Raw genomic sequence first — 14,553 nt, forward strand, 5'->3', positions numbered from 1 at the left:
TTAAGTGACTACGATGTGGTTTGTATCTTGTCATCACTGCCTCAGTCCCAAGTGGAGCTCTTCCCGTCCTGCAGATCCTGAACAACTACATCCAGTTCGAGGTGTCCCACGGCGCCTCGGACGTGGTGTCCATGCAGCTGTCCAGGTCACGCGTGACTGACGGGGAGTGGCACCACCTGCTGATAGAACTGAAGAGTGCCAAGGAGGGCAAAGATATCAAGTACCTGGCAGTCATGACCCTGGACTATGGCATGGACCAGGTGAGTGGGCCTCTGCACCCTCTTTGGAACAGACCCCTCCCCTGGGCCTGCGGGGACACAGGGGGGCCCTGCCAGGTGCCAGGTGCTTGTGGATTTGGAGGAATGCTTTCTGGGCTCCCCTGAACTCGGGTCCGATGTTTCTCCTTCTGCTGGGATCACGGGAGCCTGCACCTCATCCCTGCCTAGATGGTCAGCTCCTGGCACCAGCAGCTGGACTCGGTCCCGCCGTGTGTCCCAGCGTGGCTGCCGGTGCCGCCTGCAGCAGCGATTTCTTGTAGCCAAGCTGGCTTGAGCCACAGCCGTTCTGTGCTGTGCCTCTGGGGTACACAGATGGACCTGGGGGAGGCACGTGACCGAGGTGCCGGAGGGGCTGTGGGCCCCCGGAGAGGCACACCTGTCCCAGCTGGGCAGGTGGCATGCCAGGCAGGCGACTCAGAGAACGCTGGATCTGCAGGGTGTGAGCCAGGTGACCGGAGGCATGTCAGGGGATCCCCACACACTGGAGGGGCTTCCCTGTGGTTCCTAAGAGCTCTTGGAGTCCAGGCTCTTCCCACACCTGGCTCTGGGAATGAACAGCTGCCGTGTTCTGAGCTTGAGGATCCGGCCGAGACTTCCTTAGGTTCCTGCCACCACGGACGGGTTTTACGTTTTTTTAGTTTATCAAACTTTCTTACGCAGTGGCTCATTGGCAGTGCCCACGATGGAAGTGGGAGGGTGGCCCACGTCCCCCAAGCCGTCCACCTTGGCCGGGCTGGGACACAGACACGTGTCCCCCGGCTGGTTCCCGCACCCCGCCATCTCAGGCACGAACAGCTGTGCTCTCCACGGAAATGGCTGCGTGGCCCCCTGTGTGAGGCAGGGACGGCCCCCAGGCCGTGGGGAGCGCCCGGCGTGGCTGGGTTGCAGCCTCTGAGCGCGCGCTTCCCAGCCGGGTGTCTGCAGGCGGTGGCCCAGCCCTTCTCTTTGCACAGGACACGGTGCAGATCGGGAACCAGCTTCCCGGGCTGCGGATGAGAAGCCTCGTCGTGGGGGGCGTGTCTGAGGACAAGGTGTCCGTGCGTCGCGGCTTCCGGGGCTGCATGCAGGTACCCCATGCGCGCGCCCTCCCCGACCCCTACCCTGGGCCTCCACGGCGGGCTCAGGGCGGCCGGCACCACCCTCGGTGTCATGATTGTCCTGCTGCTTTTCAGCAAACGAGTTCACTTGTCTAATCACCCACCCAACTTGAACACATCCTGTTTCCCACTTATGGCCCTCCTCCTCCCTGCCTCCCCTCGAGTTCTGCACCGCCCTCCCGGCCGCCCCCTCATCCACCTGCAGCCCTGCCTTCATGTCCCGTCCAGAGCCTCCCTCTGGCCGCCTGCAGCAGCCCCCATCCTCACCTGAATGGGCCCCAGCCCCGTCCCCTAGACCAGGTGCGCTAGCAGCAGCCCGAGGGAGCCGTTGTATAACGATGCTCCACTCGTGTCTGCCTGCCCCCAGGCTCCCACTGCAGGCAACAGTCCTTCGCGCCTGCCCCTGTGCTCTCGCACCTCTGTGATCTGGCCCCATGGTGCTTTGCACGGTGCCTCGACTCCAGACACCCTCTGCACAGCCCCCCGCTTCTCCCAGGAGCCGCCCTGCCCTCCGTCTCCAGCAGCTGTTCTGCTTCCTGCTTCCTCCGTGACCCTCACCATGGAATTATCAGAACATGGAATTATTCCGTCTTCACCCCAGATGGCCTGAACCCCGTCCTGGGGGCCACACCTGGGGAGGGGCAGCAGTGCCTGCATCCTGGCCTCACTTTTGCAACAAGGGACCCCAGGCTCACTTTTGGGGGTTCCTCCAGCCCTGAGGGACTGACTCTGGGTCCTCCTTTCTGAAACACAGGGAGTGAGAATGGGGGAGACGGCCACCAACATCGCCACACTGAACATGAACGACGCCCTCAAGGTCAGGGTGAAGGACGGCTGTGAGGTGGAGGACCCCTGCTCCTCCAGCCCCTGCCCTCCCCACAGCAGCTGCCACAACACCTGGGACGGCTACTCCTGTGTCTGCGACAGAGGTGGGCGCCCGCCGGCCGTGGGGGGCCACGCCTTCGGTGCTTTAACCCGCCGAGGCGCGCCGAGCCGGGTGCTGGTCCCCAGCACCTCTCTGCGGGCGTGTGGTGCCGGAGTGTGTTTTGTAACTGAGGAGGGGCCCCTGTGCTGTCTCTTCACCTGGGGGCAGGGACACTCCCTCTGTATCCTCCAGGCATACTGACACGAGGGAGTGGTAGTGAAGGGCACATGCTTGAGAATATGTTGGGCGCTCGCCTCTGACTGTCGAGGTGATGCTTGGCTGGTACCTCTCCTCCGTGTTTCCAGGTCGGACCCCCTGAGTGTCCGTGCTTCAGGTGATTCCAAGGGCCTCTGCGGCTTTCCTCCGCAGAGCAGCCTGGAAAGGGGGTCTTGGGGTGGCCGCAGATTGCAAACACAGGCTCACGCAGAGGGTCTCTCCCCACCCACCCCTTCACGGAACGCGGACCTGCGGTGTGAGAGGCGGGTCCCAGGGTGGGGTAACGCTGGCCTGTCCCCGCAGGGTACTTTGGGAAGAGGTGTGTGGATGCGTGTCACATGAACCCCTGCAGGCACATGGCAGCCTGCGTGCACAGCCCCGACTCCCCGCGCGGCTACATGTGTGAGTGCGGGTCCAGCCACTATGGGCAGTACTGCGAGAACAGGTGAGCGCCGCCCCCACCGGCAGGCCCACGCGCTGCTCCCCCTCTCGACCTGCTCTCTCCCTCTGTTACTGAACCTCAAGTAGGCGAGGTACCTTTTGATAACCTCCATCTGATTCCCCCTTCCTCACCACTTGGTGAGTTTACAATAGCTTCATTACGGCGTTTAAAAGCCTTCCCAGGTGGCTCAGTGGTAACGAATCTGCCTGCGAGGCAGGAGACACGGGACATGTGGGTTCAATCCCTGGGTCGGGAAGATCCCCTGGAGGAGGAGATGGCAGCCCACTCTAGTATTCTTGCCTGGAGAATCCCATGGACAGAAGAGCCTGGAGGGCTACAGTCTGTGGGGTCACAGAGACTCAGACACGACTAAGCGACTGAACAGCAACAACATGTGGTTCTGGATAACAAGGACGTGTCTTTTAATTTGGCATGAAATAAAGGAGAATCCAACCGGGCATCTCTCACCAACCCCTACTGAGCTTGTCTCCACCCAAATGCACAGCGGAGCTGCCCAGCCTGCCGGGTGATGGTGGGGTGGAGTCAGGGAGGCTGAAGGGAGGGGCACCTCCAGGGGGTGTTCAGGAGGGGACACCAGAGGGCAGAGCCAGCGAGCAGTGATGGCATGAGGCCTGTCTAAGGAGCTCAGAGGGTCAGCCAGTCCTGGGCAGGGCTGGCACATGCTGTCCCAGGCAGCTTCTGGACCAGGGAGACTCCCAGGCCTGAGTGGAGGGGCTGCCTGCAAACTGGGAACAGAGCTCAGCTTTGTGGAGGCCACGGGGGCCCCACAGAAAGCCATGGGGGGATCAAGACTGGGTGTCAGAGAGCCTCCGACTCGCGAGTGGAATGTGGCTCAAGCAGGTGGAAGCCAGAGGCCAGGGCACCGGCTGGGAGGCCGTGTGGCGTCCCTGAGGCCTGGCGTTGCCCGTAGGGCAGGGCTGAGGAGGCAGGGAGAAGGGGCAGGATGCCAAGGCTCTGGGGTCCCCCCCGTCGATGCAGATCCGTCAACACCAGACTGGAGTCCCACCCCCGTCCCGGTCGTTTGTATTCCCCTAGTGTGTACACAGTCAGTACTTAATAATTGCTGGTTGGGTGAACAGGTGAGAAGGAGGGGTTGACGCTGGTGGGCGGGCGGATGGAAAGCCGTCAGCCAGGGTAGTAAACGTAGGGCAGGGTTTCATTTTGTGGAGCCTGAAGGGCACGCTTGTTGGGTGGTGCCGGGCCACGGAGAGCCAGCCTGGTGGGGGGGTGGCTGTCACCCTCCCTCTGGGCCAGGTGTCCTGGTGGGGGTGCTGGGCAGCGTGAACCGCTGACATGCTGCTCGCGGGAGGCTGGGTCAGGGCGTCACCAGCGTCTTCCAGAGGGAGGGGAAAGGTGGGCAAACCGCTGAAGTAGACCGCTTCCAACATGGGCCCCTGGAGGTTGGGCCTAGCACACGAAAGGCTAAGGCCTTCCGTGGAGGCAGCAGGGGGAAGCGGACCACTCAGGGGCGGGGGGCGCCCAGATCTAGGCCAGTCGGGGCCAAGGCCGCCAACATCCCTCTGGTGCCAAAAAGGGCAGTTACGTACCTTCCACCCGCTGTCTGATGTCCCAACAGAATCGACCTTCCGTGCCCCCGAGGCTGGTGGGGGAACCCTGTGTGCGGGCCTTGCCACTGTGCGGTCAGCAAAGGCTTCGACGCCGACTGCAACAAGACCAGCGGGCAGTGCCTCTGCAAGGTGAGGCCCGCGGGCCGTGGGGACCCAGGGCAGGGAGGGCCGGGCACACGCGCCTGCCTGCACAAGAGCGCGCAACTTAGGTGTTCACGGCGTTCACCCTCAGCACCCTAGGCCTGCTGGTTCAGCCCCACCCGGGGTCATCAGAAGCTGAGACATTTCTGTGAGTTTGGCTCATCTTCAGCACCATCCGTGGTTCTCCCCGCTTGGCCGTTTTTCTGGTCTTTAATCAAACCACCCAACAATGACCCCCATTCAAAATATGAGGGACTTTCCTGGTGGCTCGGGACTTTCCTGGAAGTCCGGTGGTTAAGACTTAGCCTTTCAATGCAGACAGTGTGGGTTCAACCCCTGGTCAGGGAACTAAGATCCTGTGTGCCTCATGGCCAGAAAGCCAAAACATAAAACAGAAGCAATGTTGTAACAAATTCAGTAAGGACTAAAAAATGGCCCACATAAAACATTTTTTAAAAATGTAAACAAATAAATATGGAAAGCGTTGCTCACTCCCCCCGCCTTGCATACCTGTCGCCCTCATGCACGGCCTGTTCTCAGCCCAAATCACATGGAAACCCGGCCCACTTGGCCTCCTGGAAAACACCACGTACCTTCAGAATATTGTGTCAGTAATCGCTGTGAGCTGCCAGTAACTTGAATCCCGAAGGGAAGGTCTGTCCGTAACAGTAGCTGCTCAGAGGGATGCGCAGTCTGCTGGCTGGGCTTGCTGACCCAGGAAGGGACCCTGCCCTCACGGTGCTCTCTGCAGCCCCAGCGCTGTCTGACATCTGCATGTCGCTTGGGGTCTGAAGAATCACAAGGGCCCTAGCAGAGCAGGACCACGCAAGCCACGTGGTGGTAGATGGGGTCGTAGCCTCGGTGGGGAGCAGGGCAGAGGGAAAGAGGGTACTTGGGGAAAACATGCCTAGGTTTTTCTTTTTTCATAAAAAGTTATTGAAAATGCAAAAAGGACTATCAACGGTGACAGGGACATCCATGTCCCCTCCCAGGGTGGCTGCTCATGTGTAGTGCCCCCTCTAGGCCCTGAAGGACATGTGGTTGGAACCCCCAGGGGACATTTCCGTGTCCCTGTCTGACACGAAAGTCTGTGTCACTGTGTCCCGGGCCGCAAGTTGCCCAAGTCACTGCCTGTCCCAGTTTCCAGCTGGCGACCCGTGGGCCTCGGGGGACCGAGTGGCCCGGCAAAGGCGCTGTGGCCCATGAACCACCCGGCTGGGCGTCAGTCCAGGACTTTCCAAAACTGAAGCCTGTGTTCTTGACCATCACCCTGACCTGCCCAATGATAGATGTTCAGACGGCTTCTAATTTCTTACAATTTAAAAAAACAAAGCACAAAGCTCCATCTGCCGCCCTGGTGCCCCCATGCACAGATCGCCACTGAGTCTCTGATCCTCCTGAGGACAGAAGCTGGCCCACGTTAAGCACTTGCTGAGATGTGAGGACACCCCTGCCCCGTCCATCGCGGGGGCCCCAGGTGCCATCGGCCTGGAGGCCATGGGTGGACGGCAGCCGTGAGGCCGGCCGGCCGGGCTGGAACCCTGACGTCACTGAGGACACGTGCTCCAGGGGCGGGGCCTCTGCGGCACTGACGTCCAGCCTCTGCTTCTGGCTCCCGCAGGAGAATTACTACAGGCCCCCGGGGCAGGATGCCTGCCTGCCCTGTGACTGCTTCCCGCATGGCTCCCACAGCCGCGTGTGCGACGTGGACACCGGGCAGTGCAGCTGCAAGCCCGGGGTCATCGGACGCCGGTGCAACCGCTGTGACAACCCTTTCGCCGAGGTCACCGCCCTCGGCTGCGAAGGTCTGCGCCGCCCTCGGCCCGCTCAGCCGTGCGGCAGCGACAGGCCACTGTGCATCTGCCTCTGGGGGGAGGGTTGTGTGTGTGCGCACGTGTGCACTGCACTCTCCCGGGGCGTGGGGGGCGCCTGACAGCCTCGTGGTCCAGTTGTGTCTGCTTGGCTTTCTACAGCTGGCCCTCCAGGCGGCGTGGGTCAGAGCCTGTGTCCCCCTCCCTGATTCTCACCCCCGTGGTGGAGGCGCGCCGGGTTCGGTTCTCGGTGGGGCTAGGCTCCCTTCCGGGAGGAGCGTGCAGGGAGCACCGCACACGCGTGTGCCAGGCTGAGCGCCTGCCCTCTGTCCCCAGTGATCTACAACGGATGCCCCAGAGCGTTTGAGGCTGGCATATGGTGGCCACAGACCAAGTTCGGGCAGCCAGCCGCAGTGCCGTGCCCCAAAGGGTCCGTGGGTAAGTACCATGGGGTGTGGCCTGTGGCATCCGTTCCAGACAGGACAGTCAATGGTGTGGGGCTCGAGGGAGGGCTGGCCAAGGCATCGGAGCTCACCGGATGTTCCGTGTTGAAAGAGTTCCTTTACCCAAAGTGCCGGGGGAATAAGAACTTTTTCGTCAATCGTAAACGGCAAAACCTGGAAAGAGCACACGGAAAACGTGAAGAACACAGCGGCGGGAGGGTTGAGGGGTCTCTTGGTAAGATGGGGGTGATGCCTGCACCCACACCTCGAGGGGCCCGGAAGGTCCAGTGAGATGATGCAGGGCGCGCCAGCCCCAAGTGGGATCCAGGCGGGCCTGCAGCGCACGTGGACACAGTGGGCGCTCGAGACCACCCAGCCGATTTATCTTTTCACGGACTTGCTCAGCTGCCCACCTATAGCGACTGAGCAGCCCAGGTCAGTTGTAAGGTTGTTAATGTCTGGCAGATGTGGGCACGGCCCCAGACCTGAGGGAAGAGCTGTGTTGGCTTCGTGGCTGCAGCACCCATGGGCCCTGGGCCAGCCAGGGGTTGGTTCACAAGTCAGCTTTCAGGCTCAATGGGTCCTTCCCTGCTCCCTAGGAAACGCGGTCCGGCACTGCAGCGGGGAGAAGGGCTGGCTGCCCCCGGAGCTCTTTAACTGCACCACCGTCTCCTTCATGGACCTCAAAGCCATGGTAGGCTGCGCCCTGGGGACGCACGGGAGGGCGCTGGGCGTCCAGGCCCCCGGGATCGCGTGGGCCCAGGCCGGCCCTTGGAGGCCATCTCCGCCTCCCTTTCCAGATCTCAGCCCGCGTCTGGGTCTGCAGACTCGGGGCCCCCGGGTTTGGGCCCCCCGCCCACAGCTCCCCACACCCTGCCCTGTCCCTCATCCACCTGGGCTCTTTCTCCAGGTGCTTTTGAGCCTGACACACCCTCCTTTTGTGTGCCATGGCCATCTGGGGGTCTGGGGGTTTTTAAAGTTCTTTCCTGAGAAGGGGGTTTCCACTGGAAAGCGACGGGCCCTGCGTCCTGGGAAGGGCCAAGGGCCGACGTGGCGCTTGCTCCCTGACCCAGAACGAGAAGCTGAGCCGGAACGAGACGCAGATGGACGGGGAGCGGTCCCTGCGGCTGGCCCGGGCACTGCGCAACGCCACGCAGCACACGGCCGCACTCTTCGGCAACGACGTGCGGACGGCCTACCAGCTGCTGGGCCGCGTCCTGCTGCACGAGAGCAGCCAGCAGGGCTTCGAGCTGGCGGCCACGCGGGATGCCAACTTCCACGAGGTAGGAGGGTGGCAGGCACGGGGCCCCCAGTCCCGCAAGTCCCAGGGTCCAGACGGGGCTGTGACCGGCCGGCGTGTCCAGTGTCCTCGGGGCAAGACCCCACTTTCCCGATGTGAGCTCAGGCCCATTCAGTGACTGGAAAGGGGACTCCTGCGGGTTGGGAGCATCGCGGCAAAGGAGCAGACCTGACGGGGAAGAGCGTGATGCCGCGCGCACACCAGCATTTGGGGTGGTCTACCTGAGTCAGCCCTCTGACTGCCACACTCATCCTCTGTGGAGCCCACTGTTGCCCGGCTTTACAGTTAAGGAATCTGAGGCCCAGGGGGCCCAGGGCACGCAGCCTGTGAGAGGTGGGCGCCAGGGTCTCCCGGCCCCTGAGCTCCCGATCTCGGGTGGCCTGGCGTCTCCTTCCCTAGAGACAGCCCTGCGTTGCGTTTAAGTGATCAGTCCCTACGAAGCGTCTGTTGAAAATAACCAGTGAGGAGACGCGTTCACCTAGCTTATAAACTGCTCTTGTGTTGGGGGATGGCTGGCATTGCCTCATGTTTCTGCTTCACTCCTAAGGCCTCCTGGTCCATGCAGAGCCCCCGGGGACCCTCTCCAACCACACAGAGCCCCCCGGGGAACCTTCCTGTCCATGCTGACCACCCCCAACCCTGGGAACCTCCATGCAGAGTCCTCAGGGCGTCAGAAGGTCCTGTCACCCGCATTTCAATCCAGGCCTGAGGGTTTGGGCCAAGGGAGTTTTGTTCCCATTTCCAATTGTTTGCAAATAGAAGTTTCTCATCCTGCCTTCAGCCTGGGTTGTGGCCCCCCGAGTCCCAGTGACACCCCCGTGTCCTCGCCACGCTGCCCCCCATTCATCTGCAGTGTTCGGGGAGGGGGCGTCGCCTGAACCGGAGCGCACCGGGCGTCCTGGGCTGCCTCACTGTGGGCTCAGCAGTGGCCGGGGTCCCCACGCCTGACTCTCCTGGTGGGGTGGGGGTTGCCGATGTGACCGGGGGGCGTCTCTGCCTGCCTCTCCCCTTTGCATCTCGGGGGGAAGCCCTGCAAGGATTCCCCGACCATGGAGGTTATACCCCAGCACCTGTCCCCATCTCTGACCGTCTGGGCCCAGCCTGGTCCCGAAGGCTCCCCAGAGCCCACGCCCTGTCTCGTCAATCAGGCTCCTGCGGGCTGGCCGCACGTAAGCTGAGCACCGTCTGTCTGTCTGTCTGTCTGAGCAGGACGTCGTCCAGACGGGCAGCGCCCTCCTGGCCCCGGCCACCAGGGCCGCCTGGGAGCAGATCCAGCGTAGCGAGCCCGGCACCGCGCAGCTGCTGCGGCGCTTTGAGGCCTACTTCAGCAACGTGGCCCGGAACCTGCGGAGGACGTACCTGCGGCCCTTCGTCATCGTCACGGCCAACGTGGGTGAGGCCACGGCCCAGGGGGGCTGGGGGACCCCCAGGGCCCGTCTGCAGTACTGCCCCCTTGGCCACGTGTCGGGGAAGGGTCGACGCGGGGAGGGTCTTGGTGGTCCGCAGGCCTTCCAGACCTGGGGGTGGGGCTGCCCGGGGAGGCGGGCTTGAGGGTCTGGCCATAGGTTCAGCCTCCAGCCTCAGGCAGAGGCACAGACCCCGGAGGGGCAGAGACAGGCCGCTGGTAGCAGGCGCAAGGGAATGCCGCCCCCCATACCCACTGCGCCGGGCCGGGGGCTGAGCCGTCCGCACAGCGAACGCCTGTGGACCGAGTCGCCCCAGGGACTCAGGACGTGCTATTCTGGGCTCGGGGCTTTAACAGTCAGCTTCCTTCCTGGGGAGGAGGCCCTGATGTAGGGCCAGCCCCACCCGCCCAGACAGGGAGACGCTGGAGGGTGCCGTCCTGGACGCGGGGCTGCTGGTCTCCCTCCTGTGTTTATTAAGTTCCCCCGTGGGGCCTCAGGTGGGACCCCAGCACTGCCCCTTCCCTGGGAGTTGCCCCTTAATTTCTGGGATCATCTGTCTCCAGAGGGCTGAGCCTTTAACCCAGAGCTAGCGCGGAGCCTCGGGCTCACGGGGAGGGGCCTCACTGCTGAGCAGACGCTCACGCTGAGCTCACCGGAGCCTGGACGCTGGGCTGGAGGAGGGCGTGGATGCTGTTGTCAGTGGGGCAGGAGGGAAGGGTGAGCGCCGGGGTCCCTGCCTCCGTCTGTGCAGAGGGTCTGGCAGAGCCGGCCTGCAGACTCCCGGGGCAGACAGGACGCGGGCACCCGAGGGGCGCCTGGTGCAGCCGCTGCCCCACAGCCCCTTCGAGAGGCCGGTCCCGGCCAAGCCTCTGCCCGCACACCCTCCAGTGTCCACCCCGATGCTCTGGGGTTGGGACCCTCCCCCTGCCCTGGCCTGAGAGCGTCCTCCTGGGTGCTGCTTGTGCTGGGGCCAGCCGTCCACCTTCCCAGCCCTTGGGGCCAGCCGCCCCTGCCTCCCGCATTCCAGGGCTCCCGCTGCCCCTGACCCTGGCTGCCGGGGTGGGAGCACTTCCCTTTGCTGTGCAGTGACTTGAGGGTACCCTTCACAGAGTGGGTGTTGAATCAAACAGCTCAGCAGCATGGCCTGGGGGTTCTCCCTGGAGCCTGCAGGGGTGACCGTCGGCAGGGACACGGCTGCAGGGAAATGACACTCCTGTGGGGGGTGAGGGCGCCCCTCCTAAAGCTCCCCAGGTCCCCAGGCCCCCGGCTGTCTGACTCAGCCAGAAGTGGGCGTCGGTTCTGTTCAAAGGGGATGGTGACCAGGGACAGTCCTTCTGGGCCGTTCGGAAGCATCAGCGGTCCAGGTGGGCTCTCCACGCGGGGCAGGGGTCAGGGGCTGTGTGTGATGGGGACCCCCGTACCCCCAGTTCTTGCCGTCGACGTCTTCGACAAGCTGAACTTCACGGGAGCCCACGTGCCGCGGCTCGAGCACCTCCGGGGCGAGGTCCCCAGAGACCTGGAGTCCTCGGTCTTCTTCTCAGAGGACTTCTTCAAACCAGCCGAGAGGAAAGGTAAGGCGGATGAGACGTGGGGGCTCCCCCGGGGGCCTGCAGCAGGGGGAGGAGAGGGGGCTCAGCCTGCCGTGGCCCCCACCCTCTGCCCTGCACCCTGCAGCCCGGCGTTTGCCGGCCCAGAGGGAAAGGCAGCCACGGGGGTGCCTTACAGAAATTGGGCTGGTTTATAACTTGGTGATGGAATGAACACCCACACTGTGTGTGAGCCAGTCTTCCTTGTGCAGTGAAAAGCTGCCTCTCCATGGATGTGAAACTTTAGACTCTTTCCCGACCCCCCAAAAGCCAAGCAGAGCCATCTGAGTTCGGTCCTCCAGTCCTAAGTTAGGACTCGTGCCACACAGCTTAAACACTGCGATTTTCTTAAAGTATGTTTCACAGATCTGCCCCAGCTGCTGAAAACATCTCTCCCAAATAGGGACTTGATGATTCGATGGACAGTTTAAAATTTGAAACCTTTTTAGTCAATTTGTTTTGTCAGTTACATGCATGTTATTCAGACGTCTTAAAAACTTTTAAAGTTTTACACTGATGTAGGATATTGTTATTGTTCAGTCTTGTCCAGGTCTTTGCGACCCCATGGACTGCAGCACACCAGGCCTCCCTGTCCTTCACCATCTCCCAGAGCTTGCTCAAACTCATGTCCATTGAGTCAGTGATGCCATCCAACCATCTCATCCTCTGTCATCCCCTTCTCCTCCTACCTTCAGTCTTTCCCAGCATCAGGGTCTTTTCCAGTGAGTTGGCTCTTCCCATCAGGTGGCCAAACTATTGGAGCTTCAGCTTCAGCATCAGTCCTTCCAATGAATATTCAGAACTGATTTCCTTTAGGATGGACTGGTTGGATCTCCTTGAAGTCCAAGGGACTCCCAAGAGTCTTCTCCAACACCACAGTTCAAAAGCATCAGTTCTTCGGCGCTCAGCCTTGTTTATGGTCCTACTCTCACAGATATTTGCTGTTAATTTTTTAATGTGCTAATTTACCAATTAAACTTTGTATGTATGCATAGGAAAAAAATGTAGGGTTCAGTACTAAGACCTAAGACTAAATATTAAAAAAAACTAGGATCATGGCATCCGGCCCCATTACTTCACGGCAAACAGAAGGGGAAAGGAGGAAGCAGTGGCAGATTTCCTCTTCTTGTCTCTAAACTCACTGTGGACGGTGACTGCAGCCATGAAATCAGCCGACGTTCGCTTCTTGGCAGGAAAGCGATGCCAAACCTGGGCTGTGTGTTGGAAAGCAGAGACGTTACTCTGCCGACACAGGTGCGTCTAGTCAAGGCCGTGGCCTCCCCAGTGGTCATGTACGGCTGTGGGAGCTGGACTATAAAGAAGGCAGAATGCCAAAGAATTGATGCTTTCGAACCATGGTGCTGGAGAAGACTCCTGAGAGTCCCTCGGCAGCAAGGAGATCAAACCAGCCAATCTTAAGGGACATCAACCCTGAATATTCCCGGAAGGACTGATGCTGAAGCTGAAGCTCCCGTATTTTGGTCACCTGATGTGAACAGCTGACTTATTACAAAAGTCTTTGACGCTGGGAAAGATTGAGGGCAGAAGCAGAAGAGGGCATCAGAGAATGAGGTGGCTGGATGGCATCACCGATGCAAAGAACATGAATTTGGGCCAACTCTAGGAACGGTGAGGGACAGGGAGGCCTGGTGTGCTGCAGCGCAAAGAGCTGGACACGACTGGGTGACTGAACAACACCAACAACTATCTATGGTTCCAGGCGTCCACAGAGGGCCCTGAAACGCAAGCCCCGCAGCTAAGGTGGGGTGGACAACTGTGTGTGTGTATCTGCATATAGTTTAGTGTCTTGACCTAAACTCGGGCTCTTTCTCTGTGAGGGTGTCAGCAGTTCTGCCTCTGAACTGGCCCCTGGGTCGCCCTCTCTCGGGGCCTGTGGCATCGGGAGTGGACACGCAGGAGGCCATTTGCTTTAGGAAACCCCGTGGGAGAAGCTTGTGGCGCCTGCTCCCCTGCTCTGCTTGGGAAGCCTCGGCTGACGCCCCGGCCCCTGCACCTGGACTTTATTCCGTGTGGTATTTACTTAAGTTGCCACAATGTCAGCTGACCAGCACGGTCACCCCGTAGTAAACCCGCCGATTCTCTTTTGATAAGATCCCACCCGGGGCCCCTGCGGCCTCCCCCGCCACTTTCCCAGACACCTGACTTGCCACGTGGCCGGGAGGCTGAGGACCAGGACCCTAAGCTCCCTCAGCCCGAGATGTGGGTGAGACCCTCGTGGCTGGGCTTCCCGGGGTGCAGCCCGGCCCCCTGGCCCCTGGTGTCTGGCTGGCTGCTCAGGTGTCCCTCCTGGAAGACCCCCTTCTCCCTGCCCCATTGCCCTGGGGGCTCCAAGCCTCTGTCCACTCTCACCCCCGCCCCCTCTGGCATCACCAAGCCCACAACCCCCTTGCTCAGACTCGGACCTTCCCGCCCCGCTGCCCCCACAGCCAGTGTTGGCCAGCCTGCCTCACTCAGCAGCCTGAGGGTGGCTAGCCAGGGTTGTTAACCAGCCTGAGGGTGGCTAGCCATGCTGCTAACCGGCCTAAATGTGACTAACCAGGGTTGTTAACCAGCCTGAGGGTGGCTAGCCATGCTGCTAACCTAAATGTGACTAACCAGGACTGTTAACCAGCCTGAGGGTGGCTAGCCATGCTGTTAACCGGCCTAAATGTGACTAACCAGGACTGTTAACCAGCCTGAGGGTGGCTAGCCATGCTGTTAACCGGCCTAAATGTGACTAACCAGGACTGTTAACCAGCCTGAGGGTGGCTAGCCATGCTGTTAACCGGCCTGAATGTGACTAACCAGGACTGTTAACCAGCCTGAGGGTGGCTAGCCATGCTGTTAACCGGCCTGAATGTGACTAACCAGGACTGTTAACCAGCCTGAGGGTGGCTAGCCATGCTGTTAACCGGCCTAAATGTGACTAACCAGGACTGTTAACCAGCCTGAGGGTGGCTAGCCATGCTGTTAACCGGCCTAAATGTGACTAACCAGGACTGTTAACCAGCCTGAGGGTGGCTAGCCATGCTGTTAACCGGCCTGAGGGTGACTAACCAGGACTGTTAACCGGCCTGAGGGTGGCTAGCCATGCTGTTAACCGGCCTGAGGGTGACTAACCAGGACTGTTAACCAGCCTGAGGGTGGCTAGCCATGCTGTTAACCGGCCTGAATGTGACTAACCAGGACTGTTAACCAGCCTGAGGGTGGTTAGCCATGCTGTTAACTAGGCTGAGTGTGGCTAACCAGGGTTGCTGACCAGGCAGAGTATGGGCAACTGGAGCTGTTAACCAGCTGCTGACCAGCACAGCCCTGAGCA

At 61.1% G+C, this 14,553-nt stretch overlaps 1 protein-coding gene across 1 annotated transcript in view; it reads left to right on the forward strand.

The window, feature by feature from the left end:
* LOC129646214 (cadherin EGF LAG seven-pass G-type receptor 1-like) overlaps nt 1–14,553 on the forward strand; it is a 36,446-nt gene continuing 21,893 nt past the window's right edge. The window contains exons 1-13 of the mRNA XM_055575258.1: nt 1–260; nt 1,232–1,345; nt 2,130–2,304; nt 2,820–2,961; nt 4,556–4,676; nt 6,166–6,493; nt 6,836–6,937; nt 7,542–7,636; nt 7,743–7,852; nt 7,979–8,225; nt 9,452–9,635; nt 10,900–10,944; nt 11,076–11,219. Coding sequence (XP_055431233.1) covers nt 132–260; nt 1,232–1,345; nt 2,130–2,304; nt 2,820–2,961; nt 4,556–4,676; nt 6,166–6,493; nt 6,836–6,937; nt 7,542–7,636; nt 7,743–7,852; nt 7,979–8,225; nt 9,452–9,635; nt 10,900–10,944; nt 11,076–11,219 — 1,936 coding nt within the window. The 5' untranslated portion in view covers nt 1–131. The remainder of the gene's footprint in view (nt 261–1,231; nt 1,346–2,129; nt 2,305–2,819; nt 2,962–4,555; nt 4,677–6,165; nt 6,494–6,835; nt 6,938–7,541; nt 7,637–7,742; nt 7,853–7,978; nt 8,226–9,451; nt 9,636–10,899; nt 10,945–11,075; nt 11,220–14,553) is intronic.

The sequence above is a fragment of the Bubalus kerabau genome, chromosome 1 (assembly GCF_029407905.1).
Source record: "Bubalus kerabau isolate K-KA32 ecotype Philippines breed swamp buffalo chromosome 1, PCC_UOA_SB_1v2, whole genome shotgun sequence".
Lineage (NCBI taxonomy): Eukaryota > Metazoa > Chordata > Mammalia > Artiodactyla > Bovidae > Bubalus > Bubalus kerabau.